The sequence below is a fragment of the Oncorhynchus gorbuscha genome, linkage group LG26 (assembly GCF_021184085.1).
Source record: "Oncorhynchus gorbuscha isolate QuinsamMale2020 ecotype Even-year linkage group LG26, OgorEven_v1.0, whole genome shotgun sequence".
Lineage (NCBI taxonomy): Eukaryota > Metazoa > Chordata > Actinopteri > Salmoniformes > Salmonidae > Oncorhynchus > Oncorhynchus gorbuscha.
Window position 1 is genome coordinate 18,358,057 of NC_060198.1, and position 23,443 is coordinate 18,381,499.

Here is a 23,443-nt window from a genome sequence, read left to right on the forward strand (position 1 = left end):
AAATGGAAAAACCAAAGCCTGTAACACCTTCCCCCTTAGTAAGGCTAGGCCTCCCGCTCGCTGGTCACCTGCCAACAACATCCGGTGAAATTGGAGGGCGCGCAATTCAAATAAATTATCATAATATTAAACATTTATGAACATTTATTTTACCTTTATTTAACTAGGCAAGTCAGTTAAGAACAAATTCTTATTTTCAATGATGGCCTAGAAACAGTGGGTTAAATGCCTTGTTCAGGGGCAGAACGACAGATTTGTACCTTGTCAGCTCAGGGGTTTGAACTTACATACAAGCATCTTAAATTCTTGTTAATCTAACTGCATTGTCCGATTTACAATGGGCTTTACCATGCGAAACCATGCGATTGTTTGAGGACAGCACAACATATTTTCCAACCAGCACAGGCTTCATAAAAATCACAAATAGCAATTAAATAAATCACTTATATTTGAAAATCTTCCTCTGTTTGCAATCACAAGGGTCCCAACTACAACATGAATGGTCGTTTTGTTCGATAAAATTCTTGTATCCCAAAAAGTCAGTTCAGTTGGTGCCATCGATTTCAGTAATCCACTCATTCAACATGCAGACAAAGGAGTCCAAAAAGCTACCGCCGAACTTTGTATAAACAAGTCAAACTATGTCTCTATTTAATTCTCAGGTATCCTAAAATCTAAATAAACTATAAAATTTAATTACGGAAAGAAGTATGTTCAATAGAAAAGTAAAATTAGCAAGCGCACGCGGTGTCCTCTTCATAGTGCGCCAAACAGACTGATATTGTAAAAAAGAAATCTAAAAAAATTCTCAATTCTAAATAAAAAATCAAATTCTTGCTAGTTTTTGAAGAAACAAGCCTGAAACAATGAACAAAGACTGGTGACATCTAGTGGAAGCTATAGGAATTGCTATCTGGGAGCTGGAATTACATAGAACAACAAACAATTCCCGTTGGTTTTTCTTTGGATTTTCACCTGCCATATCAATTGTGTTATAGTCTCATACATTATTTTGTGCCCAAAGTAAACTGCCTGTAGCTCAGGCCCTGAAGCCATGATATGCATATAATTGGTACCATTAGAAATAAAACACTTTGAGGTTTGTAGAGATGCTAAAATAATGTAGAGGAATGGAGAAAAGCCAAAGAAAAACCAACCAGAGACCATCCTCTTAGAATCGCAAGAGAAAGGTCATATTGAAAATTAGCTCCCTGCATGCAATTCCTATGGCTTCCACCGGGTGTCAGCAGTCTATATTCAAGGTTTCAGGCCTGCAACTTCAAAAATGAATAAGAAATATCAGTTTTAGTAGAGGGACACAGTCTTGGAAATTCTTGTTTGCGCGCTATGAAGACATTACGCACCTGCTAAAATCGGTTTCCTATTGAACATACTTCTTTCCGAAATAAATATTATAGTTTGATGACATTTTACGGTATCTGAGGAGTAAATAGGATTCGCATTTTGACTTGTTGAAACAAAGTTTAGGTGTAGATTTTAGGATTCCTTTTGATGTCGGGCACCGTCCTCAATCAATCGCATGGCATGTTTTCGATGTAATAGCTACTGTAAATCTGACAGTGCAGTTAGATTAACAAGAATTTAAGCTTGTTAAAATCCATAATATTTATGATGATATATTCCAACAGGAAGTTGTCCCTCTAGCGGATCCATATTACCATGACTACCGGGACCCCTGTCCCTAAAACTGATTATAGATTTATTATACTGCGTTCATGTGTATAGGCTGCAAGTACATTGAAATTAAATTGTCTTCTTTTCAACTTTCACTTTCGACTAAAACCAAACTCCTATTGTAGATCGGGCATAGTCTTATTTTCAATAACATTTTGCTAGGTGGGATAGCCCCAATGTCACAGTCTTAACGTGTCCAAATCAATAGTCCAAATGCAAAAGCAGTTTGTGATAAATTGAAAACATAAAATGTACTATACACACAAACATCTGCCACAATAATCGTATTTAAAAAAACAACCAAGCACCTTGTAAACTGCAGAAGAACCAAAAAACGCTGTTGTTATTGACAAGTAGGCATAAATCACTGATATCGATTAGGGGGGAAATCAGGTTGTACTTGCTGTTGAAACTAACACAACTAAAAAAACACATGGAAATGGGAGATATATTTTACCTCACTGGTTAGAGGACAATCTGCAGAAGACAGTCAGCTACATTTTGGAGTGATGCATTTAAATGTAGGGGTCGCTAAACAAAGGAACGCGACACTTATTTGTCATCACTCATCGATATCATGTTGAAATCAATTGTGTGACAGGATGGAGATGAGGTTGCACATTCTATTAAAACAAAAAGCTCAAAACCCACAACATCTGGGACTAATGTTAACATCACTAGTTAGAGGACAATTTGTAGAAAACAGCTGGCCAAATTGTGAACTGTTGCATTTTGATTCAAGTGGGTCACCAACATGGTAAGTGTAACACAACTCTTATTGTGTTAGTCACTTTTTGTTAAATCACATAAAAAGTACTCTTTTAATTCAGAGCCTGGATTTTTCCCAAGACAAATATCCATATCACGCTGAAATCAATTGAATGGGGCAAACGTTTAGGGTTCTACATTGTGAAATTCCTTTGTGACATAAAAATCACTGATATCACGAAATAACTCCTTCATGTATGTATTTTCTGATGTTTGATCAGAGATCTTTTATCAGAGTATCTCTTGTAACATTGATCACAGCTATAAGGTTTCTCTCCTGTGTGTGTTCTCTGGTGTGATGTCAGATGGCCAGATCGACCAAAACTCTTCCCACATTGACCACAGCTATAAGGTTTCTCTCCTGTGTGTATTCTCTGGTGAAGAGTCAGAGAGCAAGATCGACCAAAACTCTTCCCACATTGACCACAGCTATAAGGTTTCAATCCTGTGTGTGTTCTCTGGTGTAGAGTCAGAGAGCCAGATGTAGTACATCTCTTCCCACATTGTTCGCAGCTGTAAGGATTCTCTCCTGTGTGTGTTCTCTGGTGTATTGTCAGCTGGCCAGATTGACCAAAACTCCTCCCACATTGACCACAGCTATAAGGTTTCTCTCCTGTGTGTGTTCTCTGGTGTAGAGTCAGAGAGCCAGATGTAGTAAAACTCTTCCCACATTGACCACAGCTATAAGGTCTCTCTCCTGTGTGTATTCTCTGGTGTGATGTCAGCTGGCCAGATCGACCAAAACTCTTCCCACATTGACCACAGCTGTAAGGTTTCTCTCCTGTGTGTATTCTCTGGTGCATTTTCAGGTGGCCAGATTGACCAAAACTCTTCCCACATTGACCACAGCTATAAGGTTTCTCTCCTGTGTGTATTCTCTGGTGTAGAGTCAGAGTGCCAGATGTAGTACATCTCTTCCCACATTGAACACAACTATAAGGTTTCTCTCCTGTGTGTGTTCTCTGGTGTAATGTCAGCCGGCCAGATGTAGTACATCTCTTCCCACATTGACCACAGCTATAAGGTCTCTCTCCTGTGTGTATTCTCTGGTGTAATGTCAGATGGCAAGATTGACCAAAACTCTTCCCACATTGACCACAGCTATAAGGTTTCTCTCCTGTGTGTATTATCTGGTGTTGAGTCAGAGAGCCAGATCGACTAAAACTCTTCCCACATTGACCACAGCTATAAGGTTTATCTCCTGTGTGTATTCTCTGGTGTGATATCAGGCTGGTTGACTGAGTAAAACCCTTCCCACACTGAACACAGTTATAAGGTCTCTCTCCTGTGTGTGTTCTCTGATGAATTTTAATGCCTGATGAGGTGAATCTCTTCCCACAGTCAGAGCAGCAGTGAACTCTCTTCCCTGTGGGTCTCTGCTGGTGTTTCTTGAGGTGTTCTGATCTGGAGAGACTTTTCTCTGCCTCTTCAGCATCATGAGGTTGTTGAGGCTCCCCGGAGGGTCCACTATAGTTCCGTATCTCTCCTGTGTGAACAGCAGTCAGACAGATGATTAAAGGCCCACAACAGTGGAAATCCATTGTAAAAGGTGATGCCAACAGCATAGCCATAATGTTGTACAACAATTGATGTCTGTAATGAATGTTAAAATTATTTGACAATTGTCTTAAAATGAGCAACAAGTCACATTTTGTCTAAAATTTCACATTAGTAGTAACATTAAGATTGTAGACTAGAAATAAGTTATTCATGTTGTTGAAACTCTAAGCAGTGTGGCATAAGACTTTTGGTCTCCAATATAGGCCCCTTTCTGTGTTAAAATTGCGGAACGAGAGCAATTTGGTTGCAGAAACACCTCCCTGCTAATGAGGAAAACACTAGTTATGAATTTAGTATATCTGGTAATGTGGAAATCACTAGTTATGGTTTTCATTGAGTCGGCAGGGTAGCCTAGTGGTTAGAGCGTTGGACTAGTAACCGGAAGTTTGCAAGTTCAAACCCCTGAGCTGACAAGGTACAACTGTTGTTCTGCCCCTGAACATGCAGTTAACCCACTGTTCCTAGGCCGTCATTGAAAATAAGAATTTGTTAACTGACTTGCCTAGTTAAATAAAGGTAAAATAAAAAATATATGGATGTAGTATATCTGGGAATGAGGAAACCACTAGTTATGGATGTAGTGTATCTGATAATGAGGAAACCGCTAGTTATGGATGTAGTATATCTGGTAATGAGGAAACCGCTAGTTATGGATGTAGTATATCTGGTAATGAGGAAACTGCTAGTTATGGATGTAGTATATCAGCCAGGAGCAAAAATGGTGAGCAAAGATTTTAGTTTTTCACAATGTATTATGAATGTGAATGGGGGAAAACTCCATTTCCAGGTTTCTTATGAGTGCATTTCACACTATTTAGGATTATAATTGTAAGGCTCCTGCTTAATATAATGTTTGTGTCATCACAACCGCTTTGTACTTAAAAAACACTTCAACCAGTAAAATGCTCTTTGGCTAGCTTTTCCATCAGCTTGACAATGAGGGTTTGTACACTGTTTGCGAAATTGGCCCATACCTTCACCTAACAACAAAATATAGGAAAATAGCTCTGTGTGTTGTACAATAGCCTATCCATCAAGGAACAGTTCTCTACACATTGAGCAAAGTATCTCTGTGTGCAAACAGACTAACGAAGCTCTACAGTAAATCAAGCAGACAATAACACATTATAAACATCAATTTGTTACGGATGTTGGATCCAACATGCAGCACGGAATAAATGTCTTTACCAGAGTAATGAATGAAGAAACACTTTGATTGTTGTTGCATGTCGTGATGTTTGTCATTTGACTGGAATTCAGAAAATGATTTCCTGGATCAGCTGATGATAGATGAACATGTGACTAACTAAACAGCTACAGTATTAAGTATTATGTGTAATTATTGAAGAACTGCGTTGATGACAGTATCCATTTGGGTGTTGTCAATAAAGTTAAGATTCTTATTTTACCTTTATTTAACTTCTTATGGCTGGGGGCAGTATTGAGTAGCTTGGATGAATAAGGTGCCCAGAGTAAACTACCTGCTCCTCAGTCCCAGTAGTATATTTGGATAGAAAACACTCTGAAGTTAAGAGTATGGTGATTGACAGAGTCGAAAGCCTTGGCCAGGTCGATGAAGACGGCTGCACAGTACTGTCTTTTATCGATGGCTGTTATGATATCGTTTAGTACTTTGAGCGTGGCTGAGGTGCACCCGTGACCAGCTCGGAAACCGGATTGCACAGCGGAGAAGGTACAGTGGGATTCTAAATGGTCAGTGATCTGTTTGTTAACTTGGCTTTCAAAGACATTAGCAAGGCAGGGCAGGATGAATATAGGTCTGTAACAGTTTGGGTCTAGAGTGTCACCCCCTTTGAAGAGGTGGATGACCGCGGCAGCTTTCCAATCTTTAGGAATCTCGGACGATACGAAAGAGGTTGAACAGACGAGTAATAGGGGTTGCCACAATGGAGGCAAATCATTTTTGAAAGACAAGGTCCAGATTGTCTAGACCAGCTGATTTGTACGGGTCCAGGTTTTGCAGCTCTTTTAGAACATTAGCCATCTGGTTTTGGGTGACGGAGAAGCTGGGGAGGCTTGGGCAGGTAGCTGCGAGGGGTGCGTAGCTGTTGGCCGGGGTTGGGGTAGCCAGGAGGAAAGCGTGGCCAGCCGTAGAGAAATGCTTATTGGAATTCTCAATTATCGTGGAGTTATCGGTGGTGTCAGTGTTTCCTAGCCTCAGTGTAGTAGGCAGCTGGGATGAGGTGCTCTTATTCTCCATGGACTTTACAGTCTCCCAAAACCTTTTGGAGTTTGAGCTACAGGATGCAAATTTCTGTTTGAAAAAGCTAGCCATTGCTTTCCTAACTGACTGTGTGTATTGGTTCCTGACTTCTCTGAAAAGTTGCATATCATGGGGACAATTCGGTGCTAGTGCAGTACGCAACAGGATGTTTTTGTGCTGGTCGAGGGCAGTCAGGTCGGGAGTGAACCAAGGGCTATATCTGTTCTTAGTTACACATTTTTTGAAAGGGGCATGCTTATTTAAGGTGGTGAGGAAATTAATTTTAAAGAACAACCAGGCATCCTCTACTGATGGGATGAGGTGAAAATCCTTTCAAGATACCCGGGCCAGGTCGATAAGAAAGGCCTGCAAGTGTTTTAGGGAGCGTTTGACAGTGATGAGGGGTGGTCGTTTGACCGCGGAACTATAACAGATGCAGGCAGTGATCGCTGAGATCCTCATTGAAAACAGCAGAGGTGTATTTGGAGGGCAAGTTGGTCAGGATCATATCTATGAGGGCTGTACCTGGTGGGTTCCTTTATAATTTGTGTGAGATTGAGGGCATCTAGCTTGGATTGTAGGATGGCCGGGGTGTTAAGCATATCCAAGTTTAGGTCACCTAACAGAACGAACTCTGAAGATAGATGGGGAGCAATCAATTCACATATGGTGTCCAGGGCACAGCTGGGAGCTGAGGGGGGGGGGGGTCTGTAACAGGCGGCAACAGTGAGAGACTTATTTCTGGAGAGATTGATTTTTAAAATTAGAAGCTCTAACTGTTTGGGAATGGACTGGAAAGTATGACAGAACTTTTTGCAGGCTCTCTCTTTTTGACAGTTCTAGCTTGACAGAAAATGTTGTAGTTGGGGATGGAAGTTTCAGAATTTTTGGTGGCCTTCCTAAGCCAGGATTCAGACATGGCAAGGACATCAAGGTTGGCGGAGTGTGCTAAAGCAGTGAATTAAAACAAACTTAGGGAGGAGGCTTCTGATGTTAACATTCATGAAACCAAGGCTTTATCGATTACAGCAGTCAACAAATGAGAGTACCTGGGGACACGCAGGGCATCGGTTAACCTCTACATCACCCGAGGAATAGAGGAGTAGGATGAGGGTACGACTAAAGGCTATCAGAACTGGTTGTCTAGTGCGTTGGGAACAGAGAATAAAAGGAGCAGATTTCTGGGTGTGGTAGGATAGATTCAAGGCATAATGTACAGAGAGGGGTATGGTAGGGTGCGGGTACAGTGGAGGTAAACCTCTGCATTGAGTGACGATAACAGAGGTTGCATCTCTGGAGGCACCAGTTATGCTCGGTGAGGTCACCGCATATGTGGGAGGTGGGACAAAAGAGTTCTCTGAGGCATGTTGAGTGGGACTAGGGGATCCGCAGTAAAATAAAACTACTACCCTAAACAACAGTATACAAGGCATATTGACAATAGAGAGACATAAAGCAATCACATGTGTTGATTGGGAGAGCTAGCTAAGACAACAACGGGTAAGACAACAGTTAATCAGCTAAGACAACAACAGGTAAAATGGCAATGAATGGGCAGAGGGGGTCAGTTAACTACACACAGGGCCTGAGTTCGAGGCTGGGGCCGACAGATAAACAAACTAAAACAAAATGGAGAACCGTGTTTAACATCTTATGGCTGCAAGGGCAGAATTGGGTAGCTAGGATGAAAGGTGCCCAGAGTAAACGGCCTGCTCCTCAGTCCCAGTTACTAATATATGCATACTATTATTCGTATTGGATAGAAAACACTCTGACGTTTCTAAAACTGTTTAAATTATGTCTGTGAGTATAACAGAACTCATATGGCAGGCAAAATCCTAAGAAAAAATCTAAACAGGAAGTGGAAATTCTGAGGATGGTAGAGTGTCAACCAAGATCCCATTGAAATCACATCGAGATATGAATGAGTATTCACTTCCCACGGCTTCCACTAGATGTCAACAGTCTGTAGAACTTTGTCTGATGACTCCACTGTGAAGGGGTGCCGAATGAGAGTAGAATGAGTCACCACTGCCATGAGGTGAACATTCTTTGACCACGCGCGTTCATGTGAGGAGGACCTCCATTCCACCGCTCATTTGAAGTCCATGTAATTCTCCGGTTGGAACGTTATTCAAGATATATGTTAACAACATTCTAAAGATTGATTCAATACATCGTTTGACATGTTTCTACTGACTGTTACGGAACATTTGGACATTTCGTCAGGTTTAGTGAACGCGCTTCGTGACTGGAATTGTTTACCAAACGCGCTAACCAAAGTAGCTAGTTGGACATAAATAACAGACATTATCGAACAAATCAAGCATTTATTGTGGACCTGGGATTCCTGGGAGTGCATTCTGATGAAGATCATCAAAGGCAAGGGAATATTTATCATGTAATATCTGGTTTCTGTTGACTCCAACATGGGGGCTAATTTGGCTATTGTTCTGAGCTCCATCTCAGATTATTGCATGGTTTGCTTTTTCCCTAATTTAAAAAAAAATCTCACACAGCGGTTGCATTAAGGAGAGGTATATCTATAATTCCATGTGTATAACTTGTATTATCATCTACATTTATGATGAGTATTTCTGTTGAAATGATGTGGCTATGCAAAATCACTTGATGTTTTTGGAACTAGTGAATCTAATAAACCAATGTAAACTGATTTTTTAAATATAAATATAAACTTTATCAAACAAAACATGCATGTATTGTGTAACATGAAGTCCTATGAGTGTCATCTGATTAATCACTAACCTTGAATTATCTTGATTTCTGCTTTTTGTGAATGCTATATTTCGCTGGAAAATGGCTGTGCCTATTGTGGTTTGGTGGAGACCTAACAATCGTTTGTAGTGCTTTCGCTGAAAAGCCTATTTGAAATCGGACATTTGGTGGGATAACAACAAGATTACCTTTAAAATTATATAAGACACGTGTTTGTAATTATGATATTTCTGTGCTTTGAATTTGACGCCCTCAATTTTCACTGGTAGTTGTCATATCGATCCCGGTATTGGGATTGCAGCCATAACAAGGTACGCCATTCGTGAAAATCTATTTTTACACTGGGAGCAGAAAATGCTTTTCTCTGTGTGTATTCTCTCATGCCTTTTCAGGTTAGTTAACATGGTAAAACTCTTTTCACACTGGGAACATTGGTAAAGCTTTTCTCCTGTGTGTATCCTCTCATGAGCTTGTAGGTCCCACAACTGAATAAAGCTCTTTCCACACTGGGAACATTGGTAAGGCTTTTCTCCTGTGTGTTTCCTCTTGTGAACGTTTAGGTCCCCATCCTGATTAAAACTCATTCCACATTGGGAACAGTGATTAGGCTTTTCTCGTGCGTGTAGTCTCTTGTGCCTTTTCAGGTTAGCTAACACAGCAAAACTCTTTCCACACTGGGAGCATTGGAAAGGCTTTTCTCCAGTGTGTGTCCTCTCATGCAGTTTTAGGTTCCCTATCCAGCAAAAACTATTTTCACAGTGGGAGCAGTGGTGTTGTCTCGCTGGTTTGGGCATCTCTGGGCCTGGTTCCCCTGAAGGACTCTTCATGCTGTCAGAGTGAGAGTCTGGTTCCTCTCCTTGCAAAGACACACAGAGTATGGCATTAAACACAGACCTAAATGAAACCTCCACATGATAAAACTGTCTTCCTATGAGGTTTAATCTTGACTTGATCCCTCAATAAAAGAGCAGAACTGGTCATTACAGAGTGGCTGTAGTGCTTTGTAGGCTGGGTAAATCCATTTGAATTCAATACATTTTTGACAGCATCCCTTTTGATAAAAAAAAATATTTCCTTACATGTTTGACTATGGAAGAAGTGGTAAGAAAGTGACTTCATGTAACTGAATGTAAAAACATTCATGAGATATACAGTACCAGTCAAAAGTTGACACACCTAGTCATTCAAGGGTTATTTTGTATGTTTACTATATTCTACATTGTAGAATAATAGTGAAGACATCACAACTATGAAATAACACATATGGAATCATGTAGTAACCAAAAAAGTTGTAAACAATTTCAAATATATTTGAGATTTTTCAAAGCAGCCACCCATTGCCTTGAAGACAGCTTTGCACACTCTGGGCATTCTCTCAACCAGCTTCACCTGGAATGCTTTTCCAACAGTCTTGAAGGAGTTCCCACATATGCTGAGCACTTTTTGGCTGCTTTTCCTTCACTCTGTGGTCCAACTCACCCCGAACCATCTCAATTGGGTTGAGGTCGGGTGATTGTGAAGGCCAGGTCAGCTGGTGCAGCACTCCATCACTCTCCTTCTTGGTAAAATAGCCCTTACACAGCCTGGAGGTGTTTTGGGTCATTGTCCTGTTGAAAAACAAATGATAGTCCCACTAAGCGCAAACCAGATGGGATGGCGTATCGCTTCAAAATGCTGTGGTAGCCAGACAGGTGTGTGCCTTTCCAAATCATGTCCAATCAAGTTGTAGAAACATCTCAACGATGATCAATGGAAACAGGATGCACAGCTGAGCTCAAAGTAGAGTCTCATAGCAAAGGGTCTGAATACTTAAATAAGGTATTTCTTTTTTTTTTCTAAACCCATTTTCTCTTTGTCATTATGGGGTATTGTGTGTAGATTGATGAGGATTTGTATTTATTTAATCCATTGTAGAATAAGGCTGTAACATAACAAAATGTGGAAAGAAGTGACAGGGTTAAATACTTTAAAAAATATATCTCTAGATAAATAAATATTTATATTTGTTATTATATCTCTCAGATAAAGGACAGACACTCAGAACAAACTTCCTTTAGATGTTTTGGGGGAAACAATGTTACTATGGTTACTGTTGTTCCATGTTATGAATGTTATCCAATGTGTTACTATGGTTACTGTTGTTCCATGTTGTGAATGTTATCCAATGTGTTACAGCAGTACGGCCAAATCATGTTTTGACATAAATCAACTGTTGAATATTTTTTGTTCATATACTTCAAGTCATCTTACAACTCAAACTCAGAAAGCCAAATGGTCCTTGGTATAACCTTAAAACAGTACTATACTGGAGAAGCCCTTCATGTTGGAGGGTGTTTCTACAGTACGATACTGGAGAAGCCCTTCATATTGGAGGATGTTTCTACAGTACTATACTGGAGAAGCCCTTCATATTGGAGGGTGTTTCTACAGTACTACACTGGGGAAGCCCTTCATATTGGAGGGTGTTTCTACAGTACGATACTGGAGAAGCCCTTCATATTGGAGGGTGTTCCTACAGTACTATACTGGGGAAGCCCTTCATGTTGGAGGGTGTTTCTACAGTACGATACTGGAGAAGCCCTTCATATTGGAGGATGTTTCTACAGTACGATACTGGAGAAGCCCTTCATATTGGAGGGTGTTTCTACAGTACTACACTGGGGAAGCCCTTCATATTGGAGGGTGTTTCTACAGTACGATACTGGAGAAGCCCTTCATATTGGAGGGTGTTTCTACAGTACTATACTGGGGAAGCCCTTCATATTGGAGGGTGTTTCTACAGTACTATACTGGGGAAGCCCTTCATGTTGGAGGGTGTTTCTACAGTACTACACTGGGGAAGCCCTTCGTGTTGGAGGGTGTTTCTACAGTACTATACTGGGGAAGCCCTTCATATTGGAGGGTGTTTCTACAGTACTATTCTGGGGAAGCCCTTCATGTTATTTAAACCTTCTTAAAACAATTCCACATCGCTTAGAAGAACTTCCCCCTCAGACAAGGCTTAGACTGTAATGGGTTAAACTATCTGAAACGTACATTACTCAGACTAGTTATCATGGGGAATAGTTTTAATAAATTTGCAAAAAATCTAAACCTGATTTTGCTTTGGCACAAAAGGGTATTGTGATGGCATTATTGGGTATTGTGATGGCATTATGGGGTATTGTGATGGCATTATTGGGTATTGTGATGGCATTATTGGGTATTGTGATGGCATTATGGGGTATTGTGATGGCATTATGGGGTATTGTGTGAAGATGGATTATTATTTTTTAAATCCTCATCAATTTTAGAATAAATGGATGCAGCAATATTACATTTTTGGCCAATATTTTCCTTCTCCCAAAAAACGATACTGATAACCGATATTTAAAATTTTTGCGGCCTTTTAAGCATTCTAGTACAGTTAAAAAGTTAACAAACACACACACGGACGCAGCGGTCTAAGTCACTGCATCTCAGTGCAAGAGGCGTCACTACAGTCCCTGGTTCCAATCCAGGCTGTATCACATCCGGCCGTGATTGGGAGACCCACAGTAGTCTGTTATTGGTGTAGAGAGGACGACAAAGGAGAGGGTTCCCACAGTAGTTGTCTGTTATTGGTGTAGAGAGGAAGACAAAGAAGAGGGATCCCACATGTGGATAGGAAGATACAAATGATCCTTATTACTAGAAAATATTCATTTTAGGAATTTTACAACTTTAGCTCTCTCGGTCAAACCAGTAGGCTACAGTAGGTTTTATCTCTCTAGGTAATGCCAGTATGTTACTGTAGCTTACATCTCTCTAGGTCATGCCAGTAGGTTACAGTAGGTTGTATCTCTCTAGGTCATGCCAGTAGGCTACAGTAGGTTGTATCTCTCTAGGTCATGCCAGTAGGTTACAGTAGGTTGTATCTCTCTAGGTCATGTCAGTATGTTACAGTAGGTTTTATCTCTCTAGGTCATGCCAGTAGGCTCCAGTAGGTTGTATCCAAGTGGTTCTCTCTCTCTAGGTCATTGGGCGACCCACATTAGTTGTCTGTTATTGGTGTAGAGAGGAAGACAAAGAGGGATCCCACATGTGGATAGGAAGATACAAATGATCCTTATTACAAAATGTCTTTACAACTTTAGCTCTCGAGGTCAAGCCAATAGGCTACAGTAGGTTTTATCTCTCTAGATCAAACCAGTAGGTTACAGTAGGTTGTATCTCTCTGGGTTCATTTTCTAACATGGGGGTTGTGGAATTTCTCTGCTTTTTATTCAGGAAACACGTTAATGTGGTACAAAGAACTGATGTGTCAGTAGCACAGAGGGAATGAAGGAACATGGAATAAGTACTGTAATTGCTTTTGTGTTGAAGGGAGTATTTTATAGAGCTATAATGGATTTATTACAGTAGGTTGCATCTCTCTAGGTCATGCCAGTAGGCTACAGTAGGTTTTATCTCTCTAGGTCATGCCAGTAGACTACAGTAGGTTGTATCTCTCTAGGTCATGCCAGTAGGCTACAGTAGGTTGTATCCAAGTGGAAACAATTATCAACCCAATGTGGAAAGTGTCGAATTTGGTCAACAACAAAATGAATGTCTTATTTGCTACGTGAAGTTTGCTTGATCCAACAGAAGTGTCGTAATGATTAAGTTGTTATGTGGACACATGACATACCGACAACTTTGATAAAAACACTATAGGAGTTGTCTCCAGATCGCTATGCATATTCATGCTTGTAGCTTAGCATCTCTCTCCATTGAATACAGGCGGTTGACCACAACAACCCTCATAGATTATAAACAATAGATTACAATAATAAGATGTATCCACCAATCCAAAGAAAGGATAGGCGGGAGCGAGACAACCCGCAGTGCCGCTTTGTGGACAACGACTCCCCTTGTTAGGGCGGAGATATTACATTTACATTTAAGTCATTTAGCAGACGCTCTTATCCAGAGCGACTTACAAATTGGTATATCTTGTCAGTATATCCATAATCTTTGGTGTGGCCAACCCAACTCTCACATGGCACTATTGGGGGGCACGGTGTGTAGTAAAACATCACTACACGAATCTCACAACATGCCGTGCCCCCTAGTCTGCAGTCAGCAGATAGACGCTTCTCAAATATATATGTTAAGTGACTTTTTGGAAACGGAACGGAGAAAACAAGGGGTAGATTGCTCTCTACGTCGTCTGATTCTAGACATATCAGTCATCATCTTAGGGCCCTGAAAGTGAAAGACTGGCTCCGTTGAAGAGGTATTGACGAGCCAACTCCGAATATCCTAAATTAAAAACAAATTTAAGGCGGAACTTACTGGTGTTAATCAGATCTCCCATCTCCTCTTCATCTTTCAATGTGACAGTAATCTCTCCTTCCTTCTTCACCCCGAAAACGACATCTTCCTCTTCTTTTACTGTAACATCCTCCTTATCTTTCACTCTGAACGCGTCTTCCTCTTCTTTAACTGAAACGTCTTTCTCTTCTTCTTTCACTGTAACAGCCTCACACTCTACTTGTTTTACTGTAACATCCTCCTCTTCCTTCTCCTCTTTCACGACAATGTTCAGCCCCAGACCTTCTTTCTCTGTCCAGCAAACCTCCTCTTCTTTAACAGGAGGGGAGTAGTTTAGGGAACTCATGGTCGGGGATGTTAGCTAGGTAGCTAATTATTAGCGACTAGACTAGTGCTAACTTAACCAGCCAGCTACTATAGCTGACTAATATAAAATAACGTAATATTAAATTAAATAGATGAACAAGTATATACAACAGAAGTGTGTCTAAAACACAGTAGTTAATATACACCGAAAGCGTGTAAATAGCTTGAATATTTCGGCTGTTTTGGCTAGCAAGCTAGCGAAGTGGTTGACGAGCTGTTTATGAAGAACTGTCCACTAGATTATACGTCACGCTGGGAGCGTCGCCTGAAAGACGCACATCGCCGTCTGCAGACTGGAGCGGAAACGCAGTTGAGGATCATATTTTATTTTCAGACAAAGTTCATTTTAAATGGATTTAATTAAATAATACTATTATATTGAGACATACATAGACAGGAATGTGTTGATTGATTAGTGCGAATAAAACATGTTTATTACTGCGCATTTAAGGAAGTTTCATTAAGTCATACTAAATCTAAATAAGTAGCTAACAATACATCATGTAGCTCTATATAATGAACAGACTAGGTCTATACTGCTCCTACATGGTGTAACAATACATCATGCAGATGTATATAATGAACAGACTAGGGGCCTGTTGCACAAAACTAGGATAAGGGATTAAGCCAGGATATCTTGGTGATCCTGGCTCAATTGATCCGTAATCCGGTTGCACTAAAGATGGATAGGGGGCAGGAGGATATGTTATGGTATAAATTACCATGGAGATTTATTCTGTGGAGCTAGCCTGCTCCAGACCAGGCTAAATTCCAGGATCTACTTAATCTCATCCCTAATGTCAGTCAGCAGTCACCACAAATGGAAACCAATAGTTATTTCACTGCTCACTATACATTGTTATCACATATAACTAGACCCACTGTCATTATTTAAACGTTTGTGATCATTAATTTAAATGATTTTGGAAAAAAAATGATTTTTAGATGTTGCTATCATTAGATAATTTACAGTTTCCCATAGACTATATATAAAATGATAGAATATTAGGGCCACAGAGGGGAAAAAAAGACAAGTCATAATATTGTAACCAGTTGTTTTAAAGGAGGACAGTTGTTAAAATGACAGATGCGGGGCATTTCGTGAAATTGTACTTCAGTATGGTTTCATAAACAAAGACATGCTGATGTGCCAGAATATTAAGTGTCACATTGTCATAAGTATCAAAACTGTAAAAACAATATGTAGCTTTTCTGCAGAAAGAACCAGCCTCATAAATTTATGACTTTATCCTTTTTCTTCAGTGTGGCCCTAGTACTCTGTCATATAAACAAATACACATTCCAAATGAATATAAAAACACAATGTGTAACATTATGTTCCTTTATTGAATAAGGACAAAACAAAGCAGGTAAACCATCAGCTCCTTTCGAAACTGAAGTCACAGTGACTCTACAAGATGGAAAGCACAGAATCCAAGCATATTATACAAAACGATACATACACATTCAAAGGTCTGTATATAACACACCCTGCATGTCTGCACACTAAAATAAATGCAGGACAAATCCATACACATCAACTGAACAGACAAATGAATGGATGCAGTAGCCTCCCTGCAGCCTTGTATTACACACAGTATACCGCACAAACATCATAAGAGGCCAAATTCGTAAAAAAACGAACCCAAAAAAACCCAAATTCCTCTGCCACCGCAGGACATATTTAACCAAAATTGAAAGCACACATACTAACTAAAATAATTCAACACATATTGGTCCCTCAGCAGCCGACCACTGTCGTCATCAGGGAAGATTGCCGGATTGTCCCAGTCCATGGCTGGTGGCACTCTGGGGGCCCTCTCCTTCCTCAGGCAGGCCACATTGTGGAGGACAGCACAAGCCACAGTAATATCACATGCCCTAACAGGGCTGACCCTTAATTTGTGAAGGCAGTGAAAGCGTGCCTTCAGGAGGCCAAAGGTCATTTCAACTCTGGCCCTGGTCCTGGCATGGGCATGGTTGTAGGCCTGCTGTGCTTCCTGGGGGTCTGTGAAAGGTGTCAGGAGAAAAGGCTGGCAGCCATACCCCCTGTCTCCCAGCAACACACCAGAGAATTCACCTGTCAACACAAAATCTCATCATTACTACCTCATAAACACAGTGATATTCTTGACACAGCCATGATGGTTATAAATAGGGGTTGTGTGGCTTACCTTGTGATAGGCACTGATAGATTTCAGAGGCCCGAAAGATTCTGGAGTCATGGACAGAGCCAGGCCATTTTGCCACAACATTGCTGATCACACAGTCAGCATTGCAGACCATCTGAAATCATAAGATGAGGAATATTACACCAATCAATGCACATCACTGGCAATGCAGAGTGTTCGTCAATGGACAATATCAAAAAGTTATGTTCACCTGAACATGAATGCTGTGAAAGGATTTCCTATTCACAAAATCGGCCTCATGGGCACCTGAGGGGGCTTTTATCCTTATGTGTGTACAGTCCACTGCACCAATGACATTGGGGAAACCTGTCACACAAAGTAATGAGTATCCTACTATGTGTTAACAGTTGTCCTGTAATTTGTAGATCCTCTTACCTGCAATCATATAGAACTCCTCTTTGATGTCACAGAGTCTTCTGTGGCCAGGGAAGGAGATGAAGACATCTGCTAATGCTTTGATAGCCAGACACACACTCCTTATTGTGCGGCAAATTGTGGCCTTGTTCAGCTGTTCTGCATCCCCCACTGAGTACAGGAAGGCTCCACTAGCAAAAAAGCGCAAGGCCACACAAACCATTTGCTCCACACTCAGTGCATGGCTCCGTGCAGTGCGGTGCTTAATCCTGGGACCCAGTAGTCTGCATAGATACCTGATGCCATCTGCAGAAAACCTGTATCTTTCATATAGATGGTCGTCAGGGAAGGCCAGTGGGTCCAACCGGTCCCTGAAGACCCTTTCTCGCCTGAAGGCTCTCCTCAGCACAAGTGCTTCTTCATCCACCACATCTCGCACAAATGGGCATGCCATTGTCAGAGCAGAAAGGAACACACAATTTTGGGCCTTCATATAGGCTAGTGGCCACACCTGGTGCTGGGGGGGTGGGCAAAAGAGGGCGATGCCTTATAACGATGACTTGGTTGTACTGATTGCTGGGAAAATAAAAAAAACCTTAGAAAGATGCCACCGTCCTGTGTGCTCACAATAAGAGCTCATATGTCATGGCTCACTTGACTTTACGAGAATATACCTAATTTTTATTTTGAGCTGTGTCATCTTCTTGGAGCTGGGGGAGGAAATACAAATAATGATTAATACATTTGTGTTACAGTTAGCATACAGTGTACATTGAAGGCATATCTCACCTCCCTCTCAAGTTTTTTTATTTCAAGGTCCAGTTTCCTAATTGTCCTATTTTTTATTTCGGACTCCAGTGCAAGATTTTCCATCTTTTTCTTCTTGCACTGAATGTCTATGTCTGCCAGTTCTATTTGGCGCCGGAGGTGGTTGCCATACAACTTTCTGATAGCTTGTGAGCTCTGTGAACACAATACAATTAGCGCAGCTGGAATTTGGCAGGATGTGGTGTCCTTTTATTAATACGCACTATGTTGCCAGGCTGGTTTTCCCACTGTATAGCATCTGGGTCCTGTAAAAGAAATTAGATTTTTTGATTTTGATGAGGACTCCTCACCATTGTAGAGTAAATAGTACTTTCACAGTCTTACCATGATACCTCATGCCTTCTGGAATCCAGAGAGATGGTCTCCTCCTCATCATCATCGTCTCCATCATGTGCTGTTGCTGCTGCACTGGGGCCTTCACCCTATCACATTTAATCGGATTCATATTGAAGCTAGTAGACAAGACATGCCAGGCCTACGGTATGCCTTTGATGGAGTACTCACTGGATCAGCATCGTCTGGTGCTTGTGCTGGTGGCTCTAACAGGAACACAGTGCTGCCAGACACTGCAAGGCAATAGGTAAACCAAAGTCAGACAGTCCAAATTGATTCAATATGAATGTGGTTGTATCCCATGTAGAGATGGAAGGACATACCTTGAATGAAGCGGGTGGCATCTTGGGAGGAACCTATGCTCGTCTCTTTCCCCCCAGGGATCCCCTCTAAGACGGGCCTGCCTTTATTTAGCTCCAAGGCCATGTCCTCTGCTGGGGTAAGGTCAGCCTTTGGTGACCCACCACCCGTGCCTTGTCTGTGGGTATTCTTTTTCACTGCTAAAACAGTACAGACAATGTGTGAGCAGGCACCTTCTGGGTACAATATATGCTTGTGCTTTGTTAAATATTAGTCAGGGACCATACCATTCTGCAGAATGTTCTTGTATTTGATTTTGACCTGCTGCCATGTCCGTTTTGGCCCGTTCATGTTTAATCCACACACACACACACACACACACACACACACACACACACACACACACACACACACACACACACACACACACACACACACACACACACACACACACACACACACACACACACACACACACACACTGCAAAAAATTACTTGGTATTTTTGTCTTGTTTTCAGTAAAAATATCAAAAAAATAAACTTAAATAAAGATGTATTTTCTTGATTTGCTAAATGACCTAGCAAAATAAGTATAGTTTAGACAAAAAATATAAACTTTAAGTAAATGTGTGCTTAAAACAAGCAAATAAAAAATCTGTCAATATAATAAAAATTCTCTTGAAATAAGTTTACTTTTTCCATAAACACTTAATTTTAGAAAAGTTCTCGTTTCACTGGCAGATTTTTTTGCTTATTTTCCTAGGTAATTTTGCTCAACAAAATATTCAAGATGTTTTTTAGATATTTTTTTTTTACTGAAAACAAGACAAAAATACTAAGTAAGAAAGACATTTTTGCAGTGCAGTGAGCAACCGACCTTGGGTCCTTTGAAAGGCGCTATATAAATTAAAGTGATTATTATTATAGCTCATCTATTTATTCAATTAAATTTTATTTATATAGCACTTTTCACAATTGTTTCATTCTGTCAAAGCAGCTTTACATTAATGAAAGCAGGAGAAACACAAAAAAACGGTGGACAACATAAGAAGCAGAGTACAACGGCTAAGATTAAACCGTACGGAGCGTAGTAACGTTAAATAATAATGTAAGGCTTTAATAATAATTTATCATAGCTTTATACAGTGTGATGGACTTACTTTACACAATTTCACTCATATCTGCAGTGCATTTCAATTAAAAATTTAACCGTTTCATAATTACAGTACAACTGCGTTTTTGGAGATGTGAATTAAATATTTGAATTGTAATTGTGATGTTTCAGCGGAGCGGTGAGTGTGTAATTGTGCACTACTTACGCATTCAGGCGGTCTGCAATACTTTGCCACGCTTTTTCTCTTTGCTTTATCACTGTGGCGGTGTTGCCTTTCTTCTTAATTATATCTTTTACCTCCTCGTATGCCTCCATGAGGATTTGTGCTTCCGACAGGGAAAAGTACGCGGCTCTAGTTGCCATGGTAAATCAGTTAATCTGTGATCTGTGGCGGGGTCTATTTGAGTGAGCCGTGAGCGCGAACCTATCCATGATTGGTTTCACCTGGCTTAATGAATCCGTGTCTGCTCATCCTGGCTTGGTCTTTGTGCAACCAATTAAGCCTGGACGCACATGTTTTGGCTTCATTGAGCTCAGCTGAGTCATTTATCCCGGATGTCTTAATTCTACTTTTGTGCAACAGGCCCTAGGTCTATACTGTTCCTGCTAATAATATTTGTGTAATTCTCAAAACCTTTGGCCAACTGCATTGCACTGTTGAGTAAAAATTCAGGCGTCTGATTCCTACCCTTTAACTTGTCTGAAAATAAAATACAATTTTTACTGCGTTTCCCACTCCAGTCAGCAGAGGGCGGTCTGGGAATTTAAGATTATGCTGTGTATAAACCCTCATTGTCAGGCTGATGGCAAAGCTAGCCAAATAGCATTTTACTGGTTGAAGTGTTTAAGTATAAAGCAATTGATTTGCGGCAATAACACACATATTAAGCAGGAGATTCAAATGAACCTTACAATTATATTCCAAAAGTTATGTGAAATGCACTCATAAGCAACCTGGAAATGGAGGCTATTATTGCTGTCAGACTATGAGAACACCCCAGAGTTTTCCCCCATGGTGGTGAATTAATGAATAGACACAGAGCTTAATGTGAGTTACCTTGAGTAGCACTCCAGATCTTGCACTGTAATATTCAGAATACATTGTGAAACTAAAATCTTTGCTCACCATTATTGATCTTGCTCTGATAGTGCGCTGTAATATTCAGGTCTGCATTAGCAGGGAGGATTTTCTGCAACCAAATTGTGTGTGCATCGCCCTCCTGACACAATTTTATTAAACACAGAAAGGGGCCTATATTGGAGACCAAAGGTCGTCTGGCACACTGCTTAGGATTTAACGTTTTAATAACTTATTTCTAGCCCACAATCACAGATGTTACTACTGTGAAAACGAGAAAACAAGACAATTGTCATATAATTTAACAGACGTAAATTGTTGTACAACTTCATGGGTATGCTCTGGGCATCACCTTTTACCTCAAATTAACAGTGGATTTCTGCTGTTGTGGGACTTTAACCATCTGTCTGACGTTGTCATTCACACAGGAGAGAGACGGGACTATCGCGGGTCCTCTGGGGAGCCTCAACAACATCCTGATGATGACGAGACAGAGAAGAGTCTCTCCACATCAGAACTGCTCAAGAAACACCAGCAGAGACACACAGAGAAGACATCTCATTACTGCTCTGACTGTGGGAAACGTTGCAAATCTTCATCAGAACTTAAAATACACCAGCGAGTACACACAGGAGAGAAACCTTATAGCTCAATGTGTGAAGAGTTTTACTCAGTCAAGCTCCCTGAAATCACACCATAGAACACACACTGGAGAGAAACCTTTAATCTGTGATCAATGTGGGAAGAGTTTTACTCAGCTAAGCAGCCTGATAGTACACAGGCGGGGACATACAGGACATAAACCTTATAGCTGTGGGAATAGTTTTACTACATCTAGCTATCTAACTATACACCAGAGAATACACACAGGAGATATATCTTATGGCTGTGATCACTGTGGGGAGAGTTATATTCAGCTACAAACCCTGAAATCACACCAGAGAATACACACAGGAGAGAAACCTCATAGCTGTAATCAATGTGGGAAGAGATACTCTGATAAAAGATTTCTGATTAAACATCAGAAAATACATGAAGGAGCTGTTTCATGATATCAATTAATTAATGTCACAGTGTAGAATGTCTTAACATTGTAGTAGGACTATTTTAATGATGTCAGAATGTAGAACCCTAAACATTTGTTAAATTGATATTAGCCTCGAGGAAAAAATCCAGTCTCTGAAATGAAAGAGTATTATCTATGAGAGTTATTAAAAAGTGACTAACAAAAAAAGAGTTCTGTTACATTTAACATGTTGGTGACCCACTTGAATCAAAATGCAACACTTCGAAATGTTAAGGTTTTCAATATATCCCAAACGGTTTCCGCATATTGGTTATTGATTTGGACATGGTAAAACTGTGTTTTGACATTGCGCTATTCCCATTTAGCAAAATGTCATTCAAAAGACGTTGAAAATAATACTATGCCCGACGTCCAATATATGTTGGTTGTAGTTGAAAGTGAAAGTTGAAAAGATGTCTTTTCAGGTCGTTTTTTCAATGACTTGAAAACAGCTTAATTTCAATGTACTTGCAGCTTATACACATGTATGCAGTATAATAAATTGGTCTATAATCATTTTGATTAACAATCTTACATCACTCCAGTATTTCTTGACAACATTCAAGTGCTAATTGTCATTATTCCACTACTAAAGAAATTGACTCAAATCACCTCCTGATTTAATTTCCTCATATTTGCTTGCTATTAGAGATTAGTTTTGTTTGGGCTTGTTCCAAGGGGAGTCAAAAATGTTCTAGAAGCTAGTGAGTTTTCCATGGAATTTTAAAAAATGAAACAGGAGAAAAAATATATGTTGTATATGATTATTTACAAGTATGTTTTTTATAATGTCTTTAATTGGAAGTTGTTTTCTGTTGGTGGTGAGCAAACTTGTTCAACAAAAATATAGGATATATTTGTTGTCTTTAAGGGGAAGGTGTTGCAGGCTTTGGTTTTTCCATTTATGTTTTGAGGTTGGACTTTAGCACGTCTAACTTGTTAGCACGTTGGGCGCACAGATTGGTGTCACCTCGTTAGTCAGTATGTGTTACACCTGTGCTGGCTTGTCCATCTTGTTAGTGGGAAGGTTTTCACCTGAGCTGGTCCAGGTTCTATTTAAGAGTGTCTGGCCCAGTGCTCCAGTTGTCTTGATAGATGTGGAGAGTCAACACCTTCAGTTGCTCCACCGTTTCCTATTAAAGATGTTTTCATTTCAGGTTGAAGGTTAGAGGGAGAGTTTTTCCATTTTAAAAAATCTGATTTTTATCAGATTTGTCATTTGCGTCTCTATTGGCTTCTGTGTTAAAGAGTAAGTCGCTCTGGATGTGAAGATGGCACAGAAAAATCCCCACATAGGGGTACCTGGGATTGGTCTGGTAAATACCGTGAGGTTCTCTTGGAAAGATAAGGAGATGGAGCCCTGGGGAGAGAGACATTCGGGAGGAAATCCTGATGGGATGCCTAAAGCTGAAGGTTAAGATGTTCTCTGCCTTCAAGGGAACCCATGGAGAAGGATTTGATGTGACCCTACATTTGGAAGAAAAACACAATGAGATTATGAAGATGGAGAAGGAAAGGAAAGAAACCCCTGTGCCATTACACGGTGACCAGCCTG

General features: G+C 40.4%; 2 protein-coding genes across 5 annotated transcripts; both read right to left on the minus strand.

Moving 5' to 3' along the window:
• Nucleotides 1-209: 209 nt before the first annotated feature.
• Nucleotides 210-14,844, minus strand: LOC124015780 (zinc finger protein 2 homolog). 2 transcript variants are annotated; one of them, XM_046331243.1, is made up of 2 exons: nt 14,279-14,844; nt 210-3,949 (listed from the first exon to the last, which is right to left on the minus strand). In XM_046331243.1, the coding sequence occupies exons 1-2, from the start codon at nt 14,601-14,603 to the stop codon at nt 2,655-2,657; spliced, it is 1,620 nt and encodes a 539-aa protein (XP_046187199.1). In that variant the 5' UTR covers nt 14,604-14,844; the 3' UTR covers nt 210-2,654. The 2 variants fall into 2 exon arrangements, with proteins under 2 accessions (XP_046187199.1, XP_046187200.1); XM_046331244.1 differs by lacking the exon at nt 210-3,949 and adding an exon at nt 10,540-10,590.
• Nucleotides 14,845-15,930: 1,086 nt separating this feature from the next.
• On the minus strand, nt 15,931-20,122 carry LOC124015820. 3 transcript variants are annotated; one of them, XM_046331309.1, is made up of 11 exons: nt 19,950-20,122; nt 18,918-18,988; nt 18,654-18,830; nt 18,502-18,563; nt 18,330-18,419; nt 18,201-18,242; nt 17,959-18,132; nt 17,844-17,879; nt 17,191-17,745; nt 16,798-16,909; nt 15,931-16,703 (listed from the first exon to the last, which is right to left on the minus strand). In XM_046331309.1, exons 1-8 carry the CDS (start codon nt 20,105-20,107, stop codon nt 17,844-17,846), a joined length of 810 nt encoding a protein of 269 aa, XP_046187265.1. In that variant the 5' UTR covers nt 20,108-20,122; the 3' UTR covers nt 15,931-16,703; nt 16,798-16,909; nt 17,191-17,745. The 3 variants fall into 3 exon arrangements, with proteins under 3 accessions (XP_046187265.1, XP_046187264.1, XP_046187263.1); XM_046331308.1 differs by having other exon boundaries at nt 17,844-18,132; XM_046331307.1 differs by having other exon boundaries at nt 17,191-18,132.
• Nucleotides 20,123-23,443: the final 3,321 nt, after the last annotated feature.

Excerpts from the sequence above, each read along its gene's own strand:
- LOC124015780 (XM_046331243.1), bottom strand. The coding sequence starts at position 14,603 with ATGAGTTCCCTAAACTACTCCCCTCCTGTTAAAGAAGAGGAGGTTTGC. Across the intron at positions 3,950-14,278 it reads GGGAGATCTGATTAACACCA|GAGAGATACGGAACTATAGT; the intron begins GTAAGTTCCGCC and ends CTGTTCACACAG.
- LOC124015820 (XM_046331308.1), bottom strand. The coding sequence starts at position 20,107 with ATGGCAACTAGAGCCGCGTACTTTTCCCTGTCGGAAGCACAAATCCTC. Across the intron at positions 18,989-19,949 it reads ATTGCAGACCGCCTGAATGC|ATTAAACATGAACGGGCCAA; the intron begins GTAAGTAGTGCA and ends GTGTGTGTGTGG. Across the intron at positions 18,564-18,653 it reads TGCCACCCGCTTCATTCAAG|TGTCTGGCAGCACTGTGTTC; the intron begins GTATGTCCTTCC and ends ATTGCCTTGCAG.